Raw genomic sequence first — 23,856 nt, 5'->3', positions numbered from 1 at the left:
TCCATACTGTGATATTTACAAGGTTAAAATATTACTTGGATGCCTAATTGGGAAGAAAGGAATATTGTTTTGCTTACCCTTTAGGAAAAAAACAACTATCCCTTCAAGAGCAGAAAAAACTGCTTTTATCAAAGTTGGTCAATGAAGTTGAAAAAAGGAAGATGTGTTTTGGGGCAGTTCATTATGAGGGTGCAACATGAACATACCATTATTGTATACTTTGACAAAATTTTAATCGAATCAAATTAAACAGCAACTTTTTTCACCATCTGATAGCTAGGCATAGTCCGTGTAGGTGAGGGGGTGATGGCTGGAAGTTTGGTTGGCCCTTTGCTCAATTAAGACTCCAACTCTATTTGAACATAATTTCAACTACCCGGCCCACAAGGAGGGAGCAACATATGTCATAGTAAAAATAAAAGCATCATCGTCCTCATTGAAATACTAAAATTAAGTAATTCATCTTTAAAATTCAGTCTGTTCTATGGGAGATTTGGTATGGTTTCAAAATAAGGTGGTACCTCAACCATATCTAACACCATAGTGGCAGCATATCACAATCAGCATTCAGCCAATCAGAGTGCAAAGTTTTATTTTCCATGTCATCATTTCCCCTTGCTTATGAAATACAGTGCAGTTTTTTTAAAAGATTAATTTAATCCTCGAAGAAGAAATCGACACTGTCTAGAATGAGCGTGTGTGTGTGTGTGTGTATGTTGTCTTTTTTTTAATTTTTTATTATTTGCACTTAAAAAAACATACAATCATAAAGAAATAACAGTACAAGAAACAGTTAAAGAAAATGCAGGAAAGATCAGAAAGCCCAAAGGGCTTATACTCAACCCTCCCTCTTAAACCTATAAGTAACTATACTTTACTTAAATTACATAGCTAGATGAAAATAAAAAATACAAACAAAATATATTTTCATTTCAATACTTTTTTTTTAAATTTCAAGCAAATTCATTTTGTCTACTTCTGAATATTATCCTTAGGTTTTTTTCTCCACAAAAGACACGTCACAGCGATCAGCTGACACCTCTGAAGAAGACTGAAGTTAAAAGGTAAAAATCTCCTACTTTCCCTTGTCTGAACAAAAGAAACTAAGGATAATATTAATTTCAATACGTTTTTGTGCATGTGCATTTGGTCTCATTTACATGCATATGGATATGATTCAGACCTGGTGTGCCTGGAATAGAAACGGCCCTGCTGCAGGTGCTTCAAAGCTGGAGAAGCTGCTAGACACGATGCAGCTGTCATGGGGAGAGGCACAGCATGATGCCAAGGGCAAAATGTGATGGAGAGATTGTAGCCTTGTTCAGTTCCAGAGAGAATGAAGAGGAGGAAGTAAATGCCCAACGTTGTGAGCTCAGAGTTAATTTCTTCTTGTTAATGCAACATTAACATGATCATCAGCTCACTCACTGTAGGCAGGCTACTTGATTTTCAGTGCCGTTCACTGTAAAATTAGCAGCTGTCAACTCTCAAAATATTTTTTTCTTTTTTATGTTAGCGTGGTGGGGGGTTCCCTCAGGCCCAGCAGTGCCTTGCAATATCTGAACGAAGAATGTTCCACCAGTTTTACTGGAAAATCAAGATTATTACAGTTCTGAAGGTGGGAGAATGGCAATTTATAAACAATATCACCAATCTACAGAATTCAGATCCACTTGTTTGCAAAGACGGCAAATGCTTAATTCTCAGAAATTTTACGTAGACAATGGTCTGACAAGCTTTGATTCGACAAGGAATCAAGAGAACTATGTTCCACTAACAAGTTTATTTATAACAGTGCAAATGTGATGAGGAGATATGATATGATATGAAGAGTGGCGCATCACGTCAGACTCTTTCAGTTTCAGAGATCGATAAGAGAAGAGTTGTTCTCTTTACCTTAGCCTCCAATCCAATCCAATCCAATCCAATCCCCCTTTATTTGTATAGCACATTTAAACAACACAAACGTCTCCAAAGTGCTGTACATAAAATCAACAATAAAAACAAACAATTCCGTCAACCAATCAGCAATAAATAATAAGTGTATCAATCTAAAATGATGCCATAAATAAAACAATACAATCAAACAGATAAACATAGTAAAATAAAATAAAAGCCGTAGTTAAAAGTAGTAAAAGAAATAAAAGAAATAAAAGACACAGAGGACCACAAAACTCATGCAGTGTTAAAAAGCCAAGGAATAAAAATGGGTCTTGAGACAAGACTTAAAACATTCCACTGTGGGGGCTGTTCGGACATGGAGGGGGAGGGCGTTCCAGAGTCTGGGGCCCACCACAGAGAAAGCCCTGTCCCCCCTGGTTTTAAGTCTCGCTCTAGGGACCACGAGCTGGAGCTGGCCCTCGGACCTCAATTCACGCACTGGAGTATAAATTTGGATGAGGTCCTTGATGTACTGTGGGGCCAGTCCATTCAAAGCTTTAAAAACAAACAATAAAATCTTAAAATCAATCCGAAAATTAACAGGAAGCCAGTGCAAAGACGCAAGGATCGGGGTAATGTGTTCCTGTGTATGATCCCCTGGGGTTCATGGCAATCTTTGCAATAATGCAAAGAGAAGACTGCTGGGATGAGGAGCCCCGGGACACCTAACACCTTAGTGGGAATCCTGGAGCAGAGACCGACCCAATCTGGCTGAAATGCAAACCAGAAGACACTCCCTAACTTTGAGTTTTGGCAATGTCAAAACATATGAGCTAGTGTCTCCAGATGCAGAAACTTCAATAAAGATGTAGAGGTGCATCTCAATACCTTAGAATATCATGTAAAAGTCAATATCCAGTAGTTCAAGTCAAATAGCTTTTCAGAGGCCAACATTTCCATATTAAACATACTTTTTAAAATTGGTATTTTGTAATATTCAAATTTTTTGGGACACTGAATTTTAGGTCTTCATGAAGTGTAAGCCACAATCAATCAACATAGTTAGAAAAAAAAATGAATTAAGACATGAAATGTTTCATTCTGTGTGTAATGGATCTATATAACGTGTTATTTCCACTTTTTGAATTGAATTACTGACATAAATAAACTTTCTATGATATTCTAATTCATTGAGATGCACCTGTAAATGTCATACAAAATTACTTCTATGTCGTTTTAGGCTGACATTTTAGTCATATTTATTTTAGTCAAAATTATAACACCTTGGCCATTTTCTAGCTTTTTTTTTTTTTTTTTTTTAGCTCTTTTTATTTTGAAAGTCTTGCCTTATTTTGATATTCAATGCTTTGTTTGCATTCATTTTGTGAATGACATATTTTCTCTTGTTAATGTGTTTTATGTGCTGGTGTAAGACTTCATTTTATAAGTTATTTTTTCCATTCCAGCGAATTTACCTGCGAGCCATTAACGAATCTGCTGCAGCTCATTGCAGTCTGGAAATGTGAAAATCAAGAGTTTCATTAACCAAGGTAACAACTACTGTATACTGAGACTTGAACTTGCAGCAGTTGTTGCAGTTCGAACCAGTGACTTGAAATCCAAGATCAGCAAGAGTTATGGAGAGATTCCACGGTCATTTTCTGCTACATATCGACGAGGTTTCAAGTGTTGTAGCCAACCACATACAGAGAATAAAGTCAAGTACACTGTAAATAATGTTTGTAGAAATAACAGTAAAACACTGTCAAATACATCAGAAATAGGGCGTAAAATTAAAAATTGTATATCACCGTATTAGACACTTTTAATTACCGTAAATCAAAGAATAGCACAAAACTTTTACTTTTACTGTCATAAACTGGAAGAAACACACAGTTTTGCTGTTTAAATATAACATTTTTTATGCCAAATTTATGGACAAATACCATGATGTGTGAATGAATGACACAATAACCCTAAAAATAACAGGAATATTCAGTCTTAATGACTTGATTTTTGCATACATTTAAATTTAGAATAGAAAACCCACTCACTGTATTTTTTACGGTGAGGTTCTGGCACCCACAGCTGCCGGTATTTTACCGTTTTTTACAGTGTACAAAGCCTGAACAATGGGTTTTGTTGCATCAGAGGACAGGCAGGTCATGCCTCTCGAGGTTTGACTGCAGAACAATTTAAGACCTCAAATTGGTTCTCAGGACCTAGGTTTCTTTGGCAGTAAGAATTATCTGATAAAGAAGGAAAGTGGGTGAGATCAAGGAGGAAGATCCTGAACTTCACAAGGCTCTTGTGTGTAACACTTAGTGGTGGAAAAAGTATTCAGATCTCTTACTTAAGTAAAAGTACTACTACCATACTGTAAAATGAATCCACTACAAGTAAAAGTCCTGCATTCAAAACTTACTGAAGTAAAAGTACAAAAGTATCAGCATCAAAATGTACTTTAAGTATCAAAAGTAAAAGTACTCGTTATGCAGAATGGCCTCATTGTTTTATACATTCTAAATATATTATTGGATTATTATTATTATTGATGCATTTATGTTAGCAATGTTCTTATTTTCTCAAGGTAGGGCTCATTTTAACTACTTAATATACTGTTATGAGCTCTAATATTTTGTCTAACTTTAATTTTATCATGTTTTTTATGTTAAATCTCGACCTGTAAAGTAACTAAAACTGTCAGCTAACTGTGGTGGAGTAAAAAGTACAATATTTGCCTCAAAATGTAGTGGAGTAAAAATATAAAGTTACATAAAATGGAAGTACTTAAGTAAAGTACAAGTTACATTACACCACTGGTAACACTTTAGCAAAGAAAGACAGATCATCATTGGATTGCTTGCAGATATTCTCTGATAGGTCAAGGGCAGCAAAAGCAGCTGCCAGATTGTAACTAAAAGGCAAAGAATATAAATATGTAATGCAAAGAACCAATGAAAGCACAAGCTTTAAAGAAATAAAAGGAGCAGAACTTGCTAGTTCAAGAAGAAGCATTGTAAGATGAAGAACTTGAAACCATAAAAAGTCCTTGCCAAGACCAAAGACAATTAGCTGTGCAAGCTGACTGGGCCTTGTGTCTCAATGTTTTCTTATCTTTCTAAAAAATCCCCAGTGGCATTCATGAAAAGGGTTCAACAGCTAAGTCAGTTCTTACCCACCAGAGAATGTTGATGAATTGTGTTACTTTGAAATTGGATGTGCTAACAGGCAATTTGCAGTGAGGATAAAAAAGCGCCCCAATAAACTCATATAGGGACAGCAGACAGGAGTACAGTGTGCAAACCACAATTTGACAGGTGACATTACACTCAGACAAAAAAAGAAAGCAAAAGGAGAATGTCAAATAACAGCAAAAGAGAAAAAAACATATATCATCCATGTTGTTACAAATGAATGACACTGAGTAAATTAAAACTCTTTCTCAAATAAATGCCATTACAGCTTTCTGCCTATGGAGTACACAAAACCTAACTGCAGTAACTACATTTTTGGTCGAAATTGAGTTAAAACTAAAAATATAACTCCTTTATGTCTGTTTTATGTTGTGACAAAGTTTCATATTTAAATTTTTCTTTATGTCAGAGAAATAATACTGTGATACAGTTTAGCCTTATATTTCTTCATTGTGTTGAATAGTGAAGACAAGAATAATATAAATTATAAGTTAAGTAAGTAAAAAGGTGAGATAAAATTATATTTAGACTAAAATATAACATTACTTTATAATATTAAGTCTAAAATACACTCATCTTTGAATAGAATTGTTAAACACTTTTTAAAAAACATTGTAGGGTAACGCTTTATATTAAGGTCCTTGTAATAACCATTAATTAACAAGTAATAAGGCATTGTTCTCGCTTTAGATCCCTTTAGCTGCAAAAAGCATAGTTAACTGTTAACAAGTGCATAGTTAACTTGTAATAGATGAGCAATAAAGTATATTTTAATATCAATAAGCAAACAAAAGATTAATAAAGGCATGGCAAAGACATAATGGGTGGGTTATGGGTGTTTGTAATGCTATTATGAAGAATTATAAGATACTCATGAGGCTTTTATTAATGTTCTTATTATACATCTCTTATAGCCTGCTATTAGCTGTATTATAATGCCATTATCAACACTTAAATAGGCTTATAAACACACAGTAATGTTGATAAGCATCTTGTAAGGACTTACAAGGGCCTTATTACTTGTTAATTATAGCAATGCAAAACCAGAGTGCAATGACTACATTTTTGGGGGTCAAAGATCAAATAAATCATGATGATTTCTGAGCATAAAAATTACATCATCAATACATGTAGAAATAAGTGTCATATCACTTACCTACCTACACTGTAATAAATGATTCTGTAGTCATTTCATTTTACTATTTGATAAAATGTAATAAATATAAATGCGTCCTTGATTTTGAGGCAGTTGTTAAAGTAACTTTAATATAAAATGTTTGAGATAGAATCTACTTATTTTGATCACATTAGATAGAATCTTTATGTGTATGTAATTCTAAATCAAGAGAATTTCGAATGAATCCAACACAATAGAATAAGTCCGTTTTTAATTGACAGGCACTTCCTGTTAAGTTGTTATTAACTCAGTTTATTACTTTCTAATGAAATTTTAGGTGGAGGTTTTAAATAAGCCCATCTCTCCCTGCACTTTACATTATATGTTATCTTTGTCATTTGATGTAATTCTAACTGTGCAAATAAAATAAAACCTAAACCTAAACTCAACTTGTAACCTAGTTAGATTTAATTAATAATATTGCGTGCAATCTGTTGCCTCAATTTTATTGAGTAGCTATTGTTTATCTTTTTTACAGTGTACAACCCATTTGGCTGGCCAGTTAAAAAAACCTCAAGACTATCAAGACTGCAATCAATAGATTTTCACAGTGCCAAATGAGTTTCCAGCCACTAGGTGGAGACAAATAGCCATGTTTGTTTCCTGACTCTTTTGTATTTGTTGTATCCAAATATTTGTGTCCTTTAGAATCAAGAGATAAGTGACCTCAGTGAGCAGCTTGGATCACTGGCTGTGTTCAGAGCAGGCTACATACTACACATTACATATTACATACTCAAATTATGATTAAGTGTAATATTCTCAGTGGACATTTCACTGAAGTATGACAAGCTAACTTTGACTGGAAAAAAAGGAAACAAAAGCTTTGTTGTGTTTCTATATTAACTAAATAAAAAAAAATACAACTACTTAATAAAAATACAAAAAATGAAATTTGTCTTTCGAATTTTGTGCTGATCAGCATTTAATCTTTTTTATGTTCAATCTAACTGTGATTGATTTCGTCTTACAGTAATGTTACCCCTTCCCCTCAGTCAAGATATGTAATACAATGGAGATGTTTAATAACTATAGAAACTTGAAATTATTTAGAACATTTTGGAATACTATGGAGAAATAGTTAGTTGGCTACAATCTTATTTATATACAGTCTATGGCTACAATACTGATACACTATTTACATCATTTATGTTTAACTTTATACTTCTACTCCACTACATTTTAAAGACAAATATTTTGACGACAGCTAACGTTACTTTTCAGTTCCAGATTTAACATGACAAACGTGCGGTTAGAATGATTACTAATTTTTACAAATGAAAATATATAAAAGTATATTAAGTAGTTGTAACTTCCTCCATACTGACATCCACAACTCAGACTCACTGCACATATTTAACATTAACTAAAAACCTTTTTACCTTTCTACAATACCTTACTCCCACTGCCTCTTCAAATCTGAGCTGCCTACCTGTTGTTATTATTATTTTATTATGAATGTTAATTAATTAAATAACAAAAAAATGTTGTTATCCAAAATCCAATAATATAGGCCTATATATGGAATATATAAATGTTATTTTACTTGAATAACCTTTAGAAAGCAGGACTTTTATTTGTAGTGGAGTATTTTAATAGTATGGTATTAACAATATTAACAACATTAACAATATTAATATTGACAATATTAGTACTATTACTGAAGTAAAGGATCCGTTCTTCCGCCACTGCTTACAAAATACTCCTTCGGGGCTTTGTTGGAGTGTTGGTGACAACCAGCAATGCATTAATGCATTTTGTTCTACTGTTAAGATTTAATAAGGGAAAGTTCAATACAAACCAGCCGGCATGTTTCAGACTGGGTGAATGGTGGCAATGCATTATGGGACATCTTGAGTGTGTGAAGTCTTTTTTCGGTAGCATATTGCGAAATTCATCATTAGTGAGTATACATCCGAGCATTTCTTGCATACAGAAATTATCATACTAAGCAGTGTAAACGCACTACATACTCATTTCATGTCCCATGTAATGTGTTTAGTGTGAGTAGTTCACAATTCCGGACACAACCACTCACTCACTCACTCACTCACTCACTCACTCACTCACTCACTCACTCAGAAAGCCAGTCACATACACACCCGTGTGTAGGGCTGACTGCCAAAACATTTGAAAATTAAGTCAAGAATGCCCAAACAAAAGTCTAAACAGGATGGAGCACTAGACTTCAAAACTGTCTTGAAATACAGCTACTGCTGAAGGAAGTGAATGTCAAGTGAGCTGTCATATTTGGTCTCATCATGATTATATGAAAACAAACACATGCAAACACAAAACAAGAAGCCAAAGTGGTGTTCAATGATAAAATAAAAATAACTCTGCAAAGTTAGGTTTTTTTTTAATGTTTCATTCAAAATGTATTTATTAAATTTATGCTGAAGGTGTCTACATAAGGGTGACATGAGTGTGTCATAAACATGACATGGGATGTGTAATGAACATTAATGACACTTTGAAGTAACATTAATGCTCATGATACCTGTCATGTCATGTTTCTGACAGGCTTGTGTGACTCTTATGTAGACACCTTCAAAATAAAGTGTTACCATATCTTGCTTAAGTCACAAAGGCATGTTCAAAAAATTGCCTAAGTCATTTATTTCTCTTAAGTTACATCATTTAAACACAGTGTTATTACTATGCCAATAGCCACCCTTTGTTACATCCTTTTTGAGTGAAATGGTCAAAAAATGTCATATGTTACACTTTTGGTGAAGTTGTTCGTGTTTCTGCAAAACTTGAAAAAACGAGTTAGGCGGTTATTTTAACGGGGTGACGATATGGCAAAATGCGATAATGCAATAATACCGTATCGTGACGCAAGTATCGGGATAAAATCGTATCGTGGGGCCTCTGCTGTATCACACCTCTACTAGATAACTGTACCCCGGTAATACTTTTATTTTGAAAAACGCAGCGGATAGTTGCTGCTCGCTTGATTGTGCAGCTCTCTGAAGCGGCTGCAGACCAGAGAGCGGCGGGGCTGGACTCTGCTTCATTTATTTGTCTTCATGATTCATGAAAAAGCTGCTTTCTGTCAGACAGCCCGGAGGAGCTGGTGAAGACAGAGCCCATGCTGGAATAGAAACAGTTATGTCGAGGAGAATATCCATCCATAATGATCAGGATGTTATGTGTCCAACTATGAACAAGCTGCAACAGGATCCGGGAAATAAAGGCAAGTTTCCAAAAGTCACCGGCTGCTGTATTGTTGAATATGGATCAGAGAGAACTTGGAGTGGGGGAGTCTGTCTCCTCTGATTTATTAATCAGCAAGTACAGGCTGGCTGCTGCTGCAGTGAGAGAGCTCAATGAGATGAACTGACTTTATTAATGTCAGTGTGTACGGGGAGAAATGCAGCAGCAGCACGGTCATTCAGACACATTGCTGTGTGTTTGTAGCCTCCATACAGCAGACACAGTTAAGGGGAGGTAGTCCGGCACGGCACGGCACGGCTCGGCACGGCAGACTATCGTCAAGGTAAAGATCAAACGCCTTATACTGTCGAATGGAGAAGGGAAATGCTCATTTTTCATAACTGGAGACTTGAAAATAAGAAGCGGGGTTCAGTGTGCCTCTGTTAGGGTTTCTGAAAAAGAATCGCGGGTTGTTTTGTGTATATTTGCATGAGTAAAAAATAGATATTTTTATAGGTTGCATGTGGTTCCACCCTTCCACACCCTGCTGCAAGCTTATCGCACGGCTTTATCTCCAAACACTTTAGTCTATTCCCATCGTGAAGCACAACTTGTGGCTTCCCGGGGAGTGAATTGGCTCCAGTTCAGCTCGCACTGCTGCTTGGAAAACGGGAGATGAACAGTATGATAATGGGCCAATGCAGTCAGTGGCGTTTTTGGTGGAAAAATGGCGGGGCAACAGTTACTTTGGACAGATGCAAAACCAGATGATTACACAATTTGATACAACACACTATTTAATGTATCCAGCTGTTTAACAAAGGTCATCCAGATGGGGAAATATGTGTCTTGTGTCCTGTTGTGCTCAGATCCCCATGTGGGTGTGCTGTTCATGTTTCTCACAGCCAAATATGACCTTGCTGTCCCGCTGCCTTCATGTTTAGAAATCCTGATGCTGATCCTGAAAGCTTGTTCTTGACCAGGTCGGCTTCTATTCCCCGCTGAATAACACACATGAAAAAAGTGTCTTCTCTGACAAATTAGTAGTTTGCCATTTTTCCCCCCTGGAAACCATTCACTGCAAAAAGGTGTGTCTAAAAACAAGATAAAAACACTAAATCTGAGGGAAATGATCTTGCTGCATGGACAGATAATTTCACTTGACAAGATTTCTTTAATTAGGATTGTTAAATCTAGAAATAAGCATGTTGAACACTTAAAATATTAAATTAACTCTTAAAACAAGATAAATTAAAGCTGCAAGCAGCGATGAACTGGCCCGAGCAGAGTGCACTGTGAATTATTGGTTTCTTACCAAGATAAAAAAAACTTTAGATTTAGAAGTGTTAGATAATTTATCTTGTTTTAAGAATTAATTTCTTATTTTAAGTGTTTAACAGGCTTATTTCTAGATTTAACAATCTTAATTTAAGAAATCTTATCAAGTGGAATTATCTGTCAATGCAGCAAGATCATTTCCCTCAGATTTAGTGTTTTTAACTTGTTTTTAGACACCCCTTTTTTTTTTTTTTTTTGCAGTGTTCTGGTTTAAAGAACTATAATCTGTGATTATCTTTTACCAGTGGTTCGGGTTTAACAAAATGCCAGGGCTGGTGTTTAAATGTGTAGAAGATAATAGTTCATGGTAGAGCCTAGAGGTGGGGAAAAATCCATACAGCATAGAATCGCGATATTTTGCGTGTCAATATTCTATCGATTCATGGCTGCAAAGTATCGATATTTAGCGTTCCGACATCCGGCAGTATTTTTGCCGTTTTTATTTCTCCGTAGCGGGCTCACTTTAAGGAATATACCGGAGATACTGGTATCATATGGAACTAGAAGGAAAGAGTCTATAGGCACCATGTGTCAGGATATCGTGTCGGGAAGTTGTTGAAGTAACGGTGCAAAGTTAGGCTTTTTTATGTTTCATTAAAAAAAAAAACAAAGCAGTGAAGCTTAAAGTTGAAGAAATTTTGATTAAATGCTGCAGTTGTTGTCGTCGATACATGTTTGATATCAGTTCAGTTTGACTGAATACTCTGTTGGTCAGTCTGTGGAATTGACTCATTCTGGAGAAATAAAAAGACTGAAGTGAGATGAATAGACTGAGAATTTTCTCTTATTTGACAAAACAATTCTTAATCGAATTTAATTTTGTGTGACAAAATTCAGTTAAACAGTTAAATCGCAATATATTGTATCAATACTCACCATATCGCAAAATGCTTAAAATGCAATAATATTGTATCGTGCCTGACCAATATGTGATTTTTGAGACCAATGCAGATTTAAGAGGGAGCAAGATTGAAAAGCGGCATGTACGATGAATTTTTTAGCTGAAATTAAAAATACATTTTTATTAGCGGTGTGTCGTTCGTGAAGATTTTGTTCACTTTGAACTAATCTTTTGTGTGACTGTGGAGTAATGAGTAGTCTCAGTGAGTGAGTCGTTCGTTTTCACACAGTACGTTCCCTCGTCACATGGCAGCTGCATCAGCTCAGTCAGGACAGGAAACAGAAATGATTAGTTTGGGACTCAACTCCTCAAGGCTGTGGGCTGAGCAGCATAAATGAGTCGACTCGTTCGCGTCTCATAGATTGTTGGCTTTGTGTCTTTGGACCTGGTAAATGGACCTGCACTTATATAACGCTTTTCTTTGCGACCACTCAAAGCGCTTTTACACTACAGAATGCGCTCATTCACCCTTTCACACACACATTCATACTGGTGGCAGAGGCTACCCTAAACGGTCCCACCTGCCACCATTGGGAATTCATTCACACACCGATGAACACAGCACATCGGGAGCAATTTGGGGTTCAGTGTCTTGCTCAAGGATACTTCGACATGTAGGCTGCGACGGTCAGGGATCGAACCACCGACCCTTCAGTTGGGGGCCAACCAACTCTACCAACTGAGCCACAGCCACCCCTTTCATTTCACGTGCAGGCAGCTCAGACACAGGTTGTTCATTGCCGAATGATAGCTTTACTGGGCTGATTTCATTTACGATTCAAACATCATAAAGTGGTTTTCATTTGTGAACATTGTCTTGCCAAACAAACATGTAAAAGAAACATCTCATTGGCTTTTTATCACAGGTACCATGGCGATGCTAACTTGGAGGTAATGTCATTCCTGCAATACTCTATTGATATTTTCCCAAACTTGACATTGTGATTGTAAGGCCTCTTGAGCCAAGGTCAATTAAAACACCATTTGCAGACTATTAGATCCAGTCATTGACTTTAATTAGTTTACGATGATAAATAATAGCAGCAATCATTGCTCTTTTTTCTGATTAAATGAGATCACATTAACTTCAAATTCTGAGCATCTTCTGGATCAGATGTGTATTAACACTCAGGTGCAGCCTTTCTGGAGAATGCAGTCCACTGTTAATTATTTTTTTCTCCAGTGGACACGTTTGTGTTACTGCAGTCATAATCCAAAAGCAAAGGGGCATACAAATGACTTCCTGTTGTATGAATAATGCAGTGTTGCTCATTAGCTTCTGCACTACTCTTACTTTTCACAATTCTTTACTTTTAAGAAGTTGGTACTACTGATTTTCTTTCCTTTTTGGTTAAAAAAACCTCTGTTGATCAACGCATAACTAATTATTGCATATTTTGGAATGATACCGAGCCCTGTACATAGTGTTAAACTGTGAAAGTCAAAGTTCCATCACTTCAGAGTTGCCTTCCCTCAATTGAGAAGTACTTATTAGGTGATAGGTTGAATAAGAATATTCTGTTGTCTTTTTATGATCTGTTATCATGTAGCCATTAGTCACTTCTTTTTTCCTTTGTAAATATATACTCAATTCTAAATTTGATGCATTCTATTTTAATTGCATTTTGCATTTATTTGTTAGTTGATGACACTTTTATGTTATGTCACGTCAGCCTCTAAAAGTAAATATGTCCAGTAGTTGATTGGAAAGTATTTGTTCTTGACCCCAACCCTGTTCTATGTCCTTACCTTAATCCATTGCTTTTGTTGCCCTCACTTAGGCCTGTCACGATAATACATTTTTTAGGGCGATATAATTTCCCAGAAACTATCACGACAAACAATAGTATTGTGGAGTATAACCTTTTCCACAGCAATGGATTTTTAAAAAGAATATTAAACATTGAAATGTGGAAAATAAATATTAAAACATCCTATATGAATAAAACATAAATAAATAAACTACAATCATAACAAATGAAATAGAGTCTCGGGCTCTGTTAACAGAAACTGCACTGAGATAAATATTATATTATTATAAATAATATATAAACAGCTGTTTCTGGGATTTTTTTTGGCAATTCCTACTGCCTGTAAAACATTTGCAGCATTATTGAAATAGCACAAGACACAAAAAGTCAGTTTTATAACGCGTCCACTATAAGAGTGGCGTGGCTCCTTTAAGAGACAGGACAGTCAGTGCTAACAGGCTAACAGTTAGCTGTGTAGCAGTACAGTGTGTATGTGCTGCAGCAGAATGTGTTCAGTTCTTGACCTCCGTTTGTTTACAACAAGCACCAGACACTCTGTGCACAGTTAGTGATGCCGTTTAATTTACGATCGGCGGCAGACACCACATGTACAGTTAGCATGCTGGTTTGTTTACAATAAGCTGTGCAGTTAGCGACGGCGGCCGCAGTTGTTGTACAGCTGCTGAGCTGAACAGCGAAATCCAAAATGTTCCCACACTGGTTTTGGCACGAGTTATATTTATTCCACCAAACTTTCTGGAGTTGTGTAGCCTTCAGGAAACTTGACTTCGAGTACCACACGCACTATGCTTCAGCTGGCTAGCGTCCGCACTGTGTGTGTGTGTGTGTGTGTGTGTGTGTGTGTGTGAGCCGTGCCTCCCACAGACAGCAGGTTGAGCAACAGGAGAGGGACAGAAGCAGCGCAACTAGCGAAAATGTTGATGGCTTATGTAAACAAACATGCATGTAAACAACAATTATTTAGCCCACAAAAAATATTGCGTCCATTTTTATATTTCGAATGATAAGTCGATTTATTGACTATCGTGACAGGCCTACCCTCACTGAAGCGTTTTCTGTGAATTCGGTTTATTTTAAAAAGCCACTTTGCACGGAATGAGCGGAAACTGAAGTTGGGAGTGAGAATGTGGTGTTAAATCATATTGTTTTCTCTGTTTTTGTATACATGAATGAAAAGAAGCAGATAGCTGTTTGTTCAACTTGCTTATTGATGTCAACAACATTATCTACCAGTAGGGGTGCACCGATCGATTTCCTTAATTTTGCGGGATCGGCGATCGGCCAATTCCTTTACGTCAAACCGATCTTATCTACCGATCTTATCTACCTAGATAATAGGCCAGAGGCTGGCTCGTTAAGAAGAGCCACTGTTAGCGGCAGTTAGCTACAGTTAGCTCTGTCGCAGTACAGTGTGTATGTGCTGCTGCGCAGGTGTTCACTTAGCGATCTCTGTTTGTCCCGCCCATAGACTGCCGTGGAAAACCCTCTCCCCTGTTTGTTTCTTCTTCTATGGTTTGTTTCTTCTTCTACAGCTTGGCATCGAGCCCACCACACTGTATCATCAAATGTTACGCTGCCCCCGTGTGGAAGGCACCAGTAATACAACTTTTTTTTCTTCCAGATATGATGAACTATTCGATTTTTTATGATTTAATGAATTTGAATATTCGAAAATCGATGCCCTCCCTAGTTGTCTGTATGTTGTACAGAACAAAAACCACTTTATTTATGGTTGCAGTTTTTTTGTTAGTTTGTCCTGTAAATTGTTGCTATTTATTTTAAGTTAAATATTTTATTAACTACCTCAGGCATTGTGATTTCTTTTATTTGTTAAAGAAAAATACTGCTGTGTTATTATTTTTTCAATATAATGAGATTCAAACATTGAAGGTGAATGCTGCGAGTTATAAAAAAATCGGTATCGGCCAAAATCGGAATCGGCAGGTCAGGCTTTTTAAAAATCGGTGATCGGTGATCGGCCAGAAAATTGCAATCGGTGCACCCCTATCTACCAGCCATAGTCCTTGTAGTCTTCATGCTGTATCTTGGTAGCCTCTGCAACACCGTATGCTAATTTATTTATACTTTACTTAATAATTTCAGTTTGTTTATTTCATTTTGCATTACATTTTCTACCTAAATGAGAATATACATATTACTTTTTTAATGTAGAGTATTTAATTCAAACCCATGCACAAAAAATAAGGCTTTACCATGTGCTTATTTCACATTTATTAAACTACCAGTAGACAACAGGTGGTGTAACCCCAGGCATGTCATCGTTACAGAAAGCATCTGTAACCCAGGCATCGCCCTGAGGTCCATTTTATCTACCGATGAAGTTTACATGTGCTGTCTTTTATTGTTTATATACCCATCAGTTGTCAAAGACATATCGAGCGACCACGCCCACTCTGTCATCTCTAAACTGCAGACTTTCCCCGGGGACTGATGATGTCTGTCTGCCTTTCTGTTTATTCTACAGAGACGAAAGAATGTACAAGTACAGTGCTGGTCAGGGACGTTTTTTTTCTTCAGTTATTTATTTATTTAAGTTCATTTATAAAGTTAATCTACCTGAGTGTCCTTTAAGTGGTCTTGTAGTTTGGTCTTTTAGCATTTTTCCTCGTTCTGAATGGGGGTATGACAGAAAAATTCTGAGAACCATTGATCTGAAACTTAACGGAAACAAAAAAAAGAAAAGGAGCATATCGGCAGAGCTCGGATGAAGGGTGATGAGGCCCAGCTGTACATGAATATTTACACAAGGAAGAAGGAGAAATGACTTTGCTGTGAGGTGTCTGACAGCATGGTGAGAACATAGTACACTCATTGCAACATGCTGAAGACCTCGCTGTGATTGCAGTCGGAGTGTTTGAAGCTGTTTTTCCATTTCACTCTGCTGTGTTTATGATGATGTGAGAACTATAGAAGAACAGCACACGTGCTTTATTTTTTGTTTACACCTCATTGAGTTTAATATATCCCCTCAGACATGGAAGGTCTGGAACAGTTTGAGGAGTTTTACCCTAATTATTTTTAGTGGTGATTAACATTGGACAAGGACTGTGTATGGTAAACAACCACTGACTAAAAGATGACCAAAGTGAATTTGGGCGGGCTAAATTCTCCCGGATTCCAGGCATCTGTGAAATGTAATGTCATGGTGACATAACATTCATTACAGAAGGAAAGGCTTCGGCTGCACCTACAGCAAAGTCAGATGTATGCTTTCCTGTCACAGTGTGTTGCAGAGGCTATGCTTAGAGGCTCTCAAGCTCTGTGGGGGAACCCGCCAGCTGCATACTGGGGCTCAGGCTGCTGCTGAGATACCGTATGGAGGCCACAACCACTGTGGCTGCAAGATAATGTTTTCATTTAAAGAAGAAAACAGCAACCCTTAAGCCAGCAAGTGATGCTTGGGGCTGGATTTCCTCTGAAGTGGAAGATGATGTCATGCTATAAAATATGAGAAGGTTAGAATTTCTAACTGTTGGAAATAGGGGTGCACCGATTTTTTTTAAAAGCCTGTGCTGCCGATTTCGTTTATAACTCACAGCATACACCTTCAATGTTTGAATCTTATTTTATTGAAAAAAAATAAATAACACAGCGGTATTTTTCTTTAACATGGCCTTACATGAATTACAAATGGCTTTCCTTTGCTCTCCTTCTTTAACAGTGTAAAAGTTCCACACTGACGACATGATTGGTTGAGCGTGCTCTGTTTGACAACAGTCACCCAGAGCACGCTCAGTCATGCAGAAGTACGAGTACGTGCAGATGCACTTTCAGACCTTTGCGGAGGTAGATAAGATCGCTAGATAAGATCGGTTTGACGTGGAATCGGCCGATCGACGATCCCGCAAAATTAAGGAAATCGGTGCCAATCGATCGGTACACCCCTAGTTGGAACTCCAAATTAGGGCTGGGCGATATATCTATATTAAAGATATATCGATATATTTTTAAATGTGAAATGGAATGAGACCATATCGCATATATCAATATAGTTCAAATTCTTACCAGGGTTTGTCGTATTTAGTTCTTTTGTAATGTTCGTTATTCTCTTCTCATAGAAATATATTTATTTCAGAAAAAGTTTAGCCTATTTTATTTCATAGAGATATTTTTATTTAAGAAATGTTTTATTTAAATGTGCACTTTATGGAGCTTTGATTTTTTTTTTTTTAAAGTTACTCCTGTTGTTATACAGTATTTATGTTCACTAACATAAACTTAAATAAACTACTTGTGACATGTCATATTTGACTTTGACTGAACATTTGCTCTCACTGCGATAAAAATATTGTTAATGTTAATTATATCGTATATCGATATTCAGCCTAATCATATGGGGGATATGACTTTTGGTCCATATCGCCCAACCCTATTCCAAATATCATAATAAAGAGACAGTTCTCAGTGTTTCCTCTATGATTTTTTTCAGCAGCGAGGCTCAAGGGTTATTTGTCCCCTGGATGGTGTGCACGTGTAAATATCAATTACCAATTTAGAAAGTTTGAAAAATGACACTCGACTGCAAAAGAAGCTTTAGAACCAGTGTTTGCCACAGGATTTTCTAAGACTACGATGGGGGGACCCGAACAAAGTAGAGGGGTCCAAGGGCATGGGATAGGGTGAGGGTTATTTTGAAGGCGGGTCCAACACTTTTTTACCTTAACGCATAGTAAATACATGCACCGGGAAAACAATTGGAGGCTGACTGGCTGGAGTGTGCTTTGTTCTCTTCCAGTAACATTAACTAGCCATTTGCTCTAACAGGAAGTCTAACCTCACTCAGGAACTCCAGTAATGCTAACAGAGTGCTTGCGGTTGTTATGACATCTCCATTCTCTCATCCCAGCGGCGAGAGAGTGCTGTGGTCACTGCTTCAGAATGGAAAAAAAAAAAAAATCCCATATTCTGAAGTAGCGGCGGGTAGGGCTGGGCGATATGGCCCTAAAAGATTATCACGATATTTCAGAGTATTTTTACGATAACGGTATACTTGACGATATTAAAAAATGTATGAATAAATAAAAATCGTACAACAAAATAAAAATCAATCCTAAATCTAAATGTAGTGTAAATTGCAAATATCAACAGTTGCCAAATACAAAAAAATGAAAATTTGGGAAGAATAATAATAAATAAACATTCGAAATACAATTACTCCTGACTCTTGAGTATTACCAATTTAAAAAAAAACTATCTAGGGAATCAGTTATATTAGTTGAATTTAATGGGAAACCCTTACGCCACTACATCAAGAAGTAGGAATGTTGCCAATGCCAATGTTATACCGGTATAATCAGTAATATGGCACACCCCTAGCGGCGGGCATAATTTACTAAATAATTACATACAGAATTATTACTAAATGAATATATTTGAAAGCCTGCGTTCTTAATTTATTCCTAAATATTTTGGTCATATCTCAAATAGTCATGTCAAAAATTGTATAACATTGAGCACAAATAAAACGGTTGAATAAATTGCAAGAAGAAGCATGATTATTGTCATGATTATGTCAGACTGCGACCCCATTTGTGGCACAAAATTGCAAAATGCAAAAGCATTGCTGTTTTCAGCTTCTCAGCCATGACTCCAATCACAGTTTCAAAGTAACACATTAAATATGATGAAAATTGTTGAAGACCCCTGACTTCGTACAAACGGCAAGTGTGTGATCTCTTGACTGAATCGTCTGTCGTGTGCGTTCTTATGATTAAATTATTTAAAGTCAATTAAATCTGTTGTAATGTCTGTGGTTATTTTTTTTTACTTCTTTGAAAGATTCCCATTAACATGCAGACTGTTATCCCTTTATAGAAACACACATTTTGATATCAGAGCAGGTTTTCTTTTTTTATTTCTTTATTTGAATGGGTATGCATAAGACTGACATGACATTATTTGAGATGTCTCTATTCCCCTTTGTCAAACTGGCTTTATAACATTTAATGACATGTTAACAACAAGTCGATACTAGGACTTTACTTGGTCTTGAGCAAACCATCCATGACACTAATATAAAACATTTGGCAGTGTATAAAACTTTATGACACCATTATACTCAATCCAAATAGCTCCACTTTACTATGACCAAATTATGTCTGTGCTGCGCTGGTTTCTACGTTTGACTGATAAAATCCTTGAAAATGCTTAAATTTTAATGTTGTATTTTCAAGGTTTGAAAAGTGCTTGGATTTTGGATAAAGTGCTTGAAAATGCTTGAAATTCTTACTGTATTTCTCTTTCAACCTGACTATAGATAATCACATGTTCAATGAAAAAAATACTACATTGAATATTGAGATTGAAATGACCCCTTTTAGCATGTAAGTACTCATCTAAAACATAAAACTTACAACCGTTATAAGGTCCTGGAAAAGCTTGAAAATGGACCTTGAGAGTCCTTGAAAAGTGCTTGAATTTGACCACTCAAAAAGTGTACGAACCTTGCTTTAAACTGTTTCACAATTAAATCTTAAATATTGAACAATAGTTAAAACAAATGGAAAATGCATAATCATGTACCTGTAATCAAAAGAAATAATTATTTACATATCACATTTTTGTAATCTATCAGCCGACTGATGTATTGATATAAACTCATGTGTAGTTGAATTAATGAATGCTACATGTACATGCTCTGCTTTACCTAAATTAACTCTTTAAATGTCCTCCCAAAGTGCTCTGACAGGGTGCACCAGGAGCCACAGCTCTGGACGGACCGATGCCATGAAGACCCAGAAGGCCCCGGGTGATGCAACAACTTCACCTCCTTGCCGACGGAAGTCTCGCTTCAGCTTACGAGGCAGAAAGAAGAAGGACGGGGTGATCCAAGGCAAGCTTCGTATTCGCTCCATACCTGGAGCCTTCTTGGTGCTGGGGGTCATCGTGGTGGTGGTTGGCACCGCTCTGGCTGTGGCAGGATACTGGCCGTACCGCATGTCCAGATCGTCCATCCTGGAAGCTGCGGAGGGGGAAAGCATGTCTGAGTCGCATACGTCTGGCTGGAGCTTGGGCGCCAAGGGCCTGCTATCCTCAGCCAGCCTCATCCACAGTGAACGGATGAAGCTGCTGGGACCTGTCATCATGGGGGTAGGACTCTTCATTCTCATCTGTGCCAACACAGTCCTTTACGAGAACAGGGACAGAGAGACTCAGATGCTGCTGGCTCAGATGCGCAGTGTAATCTGCTCTGTGTCTGCGGCCGTTCCCTCAGCAGACCTTAAAGAAATAGCCACAGCCAACTCCATGGCCAAACACTACCAGTGGGTGAGCAGTTTACCAGCTGCCCATCTTAACATCCTCTGTCTGCAGCAGCTGACCAGCTCAGAGCCCCTGCTCCAGACAAGACACCACCCAGACCAGGAGGAAAGAGCGGAGGGCATCTTCCAGCAAGCTGTCCTCCAGACGGAGGCCCTCCACCACCAGGAGTCAGAGCCTCCGCCCTCCCTGCACTCCTCCCACTCCAACTCATGTAATTCCAGTCAGACAGACTTTAACACACAGTCTAGTGCCGAGCACAGTGCCGGCTTCTATCCAGAGCGCACCCCACTCTTCAAGCTGGTGTCTGCCAGCTCCATGTCCACTCTGGATGAGGTGGATACCCCAGCTATTGAGCCGAGGCGCTGCCACAGTATGAGCTACAGGACTAAGCCTTATATAGCTCGGACTGGTGTGTGTCTGGAGGATGGACTCCACAGGCCCAGGAAGGAGGGGGAAATAAATCAGCTGGGAGTCATGAGGAGAGAGGCTGGATCGCAGGTTTGCGTTAACATCCCTTTGCAAGTGGATGTTGCAGAGGATCAAACTCGCCGAAGCTGGCCTCGGCTAGACCTGGGCAGCGGGAGACGCTACCTGAAACTGGAGAACAAAGAGGACTCAGTGGATAAACTGTTGGACCAGCTAGAGCAGCAGTGTTATCAGTGGGATAAGAGTTTTGGCTCTGGGCCTTTCCAGTGATTGGCCGCTTTTCACATTCCTGAGAGTAGTTCTGGGTAAAAACACTCTGACGACCAAGGATCATAATGAGATTTCCCCTGGATTCTAAAACTGCACTATATTTTTGTTTTTCCTGTGTGGGACAGGCAGAAACTGAGCCCTGGATCATTGGAGTACAATGTTCTCATTCTCACAAGGATCTTCCAAAACTTGAGCCTGTCCTCAGTCTTCAGTGGAATATTGATACACAGAGTTTATGGTCTTTGCTTGGCTTCCAATTCATGTGTTAGATGTTTTATATAATTGAAAGAAACAATATACAGACCCTACACTGTCACAGATGAGCAATGCAATTTAATGGACGGTTTAGGTCTGTTGTATGGGTTGGCAGTAATGCAAGAAATTGCAAAGCCTACATGGGTTTGCTTGTTTCCAGGACACAGTGTGCACAATTTAGTGAAGGAGGGATATGTTTTCACTGTGGAATCAATTTTGAACCAAACTACCTGGACCTCTGAGTCCATAAAGTGCTGACAGCTCTTGACAAATGCAACTAGTATATAAAAAATGGGATTTTTTTTCCTCAGCTGAGGTCCCATACTCCAAATGCAATGCATGGCAGTGATGTACAGTATGTTACATCTCAATACTTATGCAGAGTAACGTCAGTGTTGGTTTTATGTGTATAAGTTATAATGATAATTCTGGTTTATTACAACTCCGACTGTACTCAACATGTTGATTGCTGAGATCTGGGAGCACATTACTGCAACTGTCTCTAAACTGTGGTCGACGTTTGTAATGGAAACTTTGGGTAATAATTGTACGCTTGCCTTTGTTTTGTTATGGACAGATGATCAGGACCATGGATCCTGGGGCCTCATGTATCAACACACACAAAGATTGCTTAAGCAGTTTGTTATGCACAAGCAACATGCATGAAAAGTGACAAAGTGCAGACTGCGGTATAAAATCTTGTCTGGCAGAAACGACTTTCTTGATGTTTTCACAACATATTGCAAGTAAACTAAGCTAAAACTACCTGGCACAGTTATTTTTATTGGCAACAGTTTTTCCTATTAATGTGACACGGAGATGTTAACACACCTCAGGCGCTCAGAGATCCATGACGCATAGGAGGCACACATCTCCTCAGGGAAGAAAACACAGTGCGTGTGGGCAGAATAAGTCAGGTGTGAGGCAAAACTCATCTGGTAGGTGATGATTAATTATGGCAACAAGCTGTTGGGAAATTACAACTGCGACCCAAACACTCCTGTTACCCTTTCATCCTGTGGCGTCCTTCACCCGCGGGAGCTACACTCTTCATGTGCGCAGCAATGCATTTCTTAATATTGCAGGGGTTAAAACCCAAAATGTCGTCCCGGAGGGAATGTGTAGAATGTAATGAATTATGTATTAGATGAATTTCACCTTGATGTCAGACAACTTTTTTTTGACTTGCACAGCAAGCTGACAAGCCTGTATATTTGTAATCATTTGCATGTCATTTGCGGGAACAGCCAGGGTGGATAGGAGGCCGGTGCATGTGCATTCATATTCATATTGGGACGTATTGAGACAGAATGTGACGTCAGGACAGTTTGAAACATGAGGGTGTCTTTGCGTACATTCTTTTGCACACTGCAAAAAAAGCCAACTTGTATTTTTTGGCCTGAAACAGTGATTTAAGTTGGTAAAACTTGGAAATATAAATTATTGACATTTAGGGCAATAATGTAAGTTAGCACAACAAAGGAAGCCAGTTGTCTGCTCAAAAACAAGTTTGTGAGTTGTTGTTACTTATATCTTTAAGTTGGGGTTCACAACAAGGGACAATAGTTCTGCTAACTCTTATTTCTTTGTTGTGAAATTCGGTCTTGAGCGAAAGCTAGCAGCTAACTGATGCTAGCGGCTAACTGATGCTAGCGGCGCTGCTTGTTACAGCTACAAGAGTAGCCATTAGCATATCAATGCTAACTCAAAATTGTGATCGCAACATTAGCTGACATTTCATAGCAGCGTTACAATCGTGCCACTTCAGCACATTGCAGAAGTTAGCAGAAGTAAGGATTAAAAGTTATTACAATGTAAAATTATAAATTAGTACAACTTACAGTTGAGTTGACAAAAATCTGAATTCAGAGTTGAGCAAACATAAAAAACAAAACTTAAAATATTTAGTTTAATTCTCCAACTTAAAATTTTATCGAAGTTTGTTGGGTGAAGCCAAATTTTGACTTCACCCAACTTGTCTTTTTTTGCAGTGCAGTTTTATGAGTAAGCCGTCTTTAGTATGAAAGTTTTTGATACGTGAGGCTGCTGGGCACTGTTTTCACTGAAGGTCCTAAGGCTTCGTTCAGACTGCCAGCCAAAATACGCCCGGTTTCTCCCCTGGTGCGTCTGAGATGTTCTGCACCTCTACTGGACAGTGATAAGGCCAATATACTGAGGTGACCTGCCTCCATCATGTTT

General features: G+C 37.8%; 1 protein-coding gene across 2 annotated transcripts; it reads left to right on the top strand.

Annotated features, from left to right (window-relative positions):
- The first annotated feature begins 9,197 nt into the window (after positions 1 to 9,197).
- On the top strand, positions 9,198 to 23,624 carry tmem200b (transmembrane protein 200B). 2 transcript variants are annotated; one of them, XM_059349904.1, is made up of 2 exons: positions 9,198 to 9,454; positions 20,124 to 23,624. In XM_059349904.1, exon 2 carries the CDS (start codon positions 20,173 to 20,175, stop codon positions 21,400 to 21,402), a length of 1,230 nt encoding a protein of 409 aa, XP_059205887.1. In that variant the 5' UTR covers positions 9,198 to 9,454; positions 20,124 to 20,172; the 3' UTR covers positions 21,403 to 23,624. The 2 variants fall into 2 exon arrangements, with proteins under 2 accessions (XP_059205887.1, XP_059205888.1); XM_059349905.1 differs by lacking the exon at positions 9,198 to 9,454 and adding an exon at positions 9,647 to 9,757.
- Positions 23,625 to 23,856: the final 232 nt, after the last annotated feature.

The sequence above is a fragment of the Centropristis striata genome, chromosome 14 (genome assembly GCF_030273125.1).
Source record: "Centropristis striata isolate RG_2023a ecotype Rhode Island chromosome 14, C.striata_1.0, whole genome shotgun sequence".
NCBI classification, from domain to species: domain Eukaryota; kingdom Metazoa; phylum Chordata; class Actinopteri; order Perciformes; family Serranidae; genus Centropristis; species Centropristis striata.
This window is presented reverse-complemented; position numbering and strand designations above follow the sequence as displayed.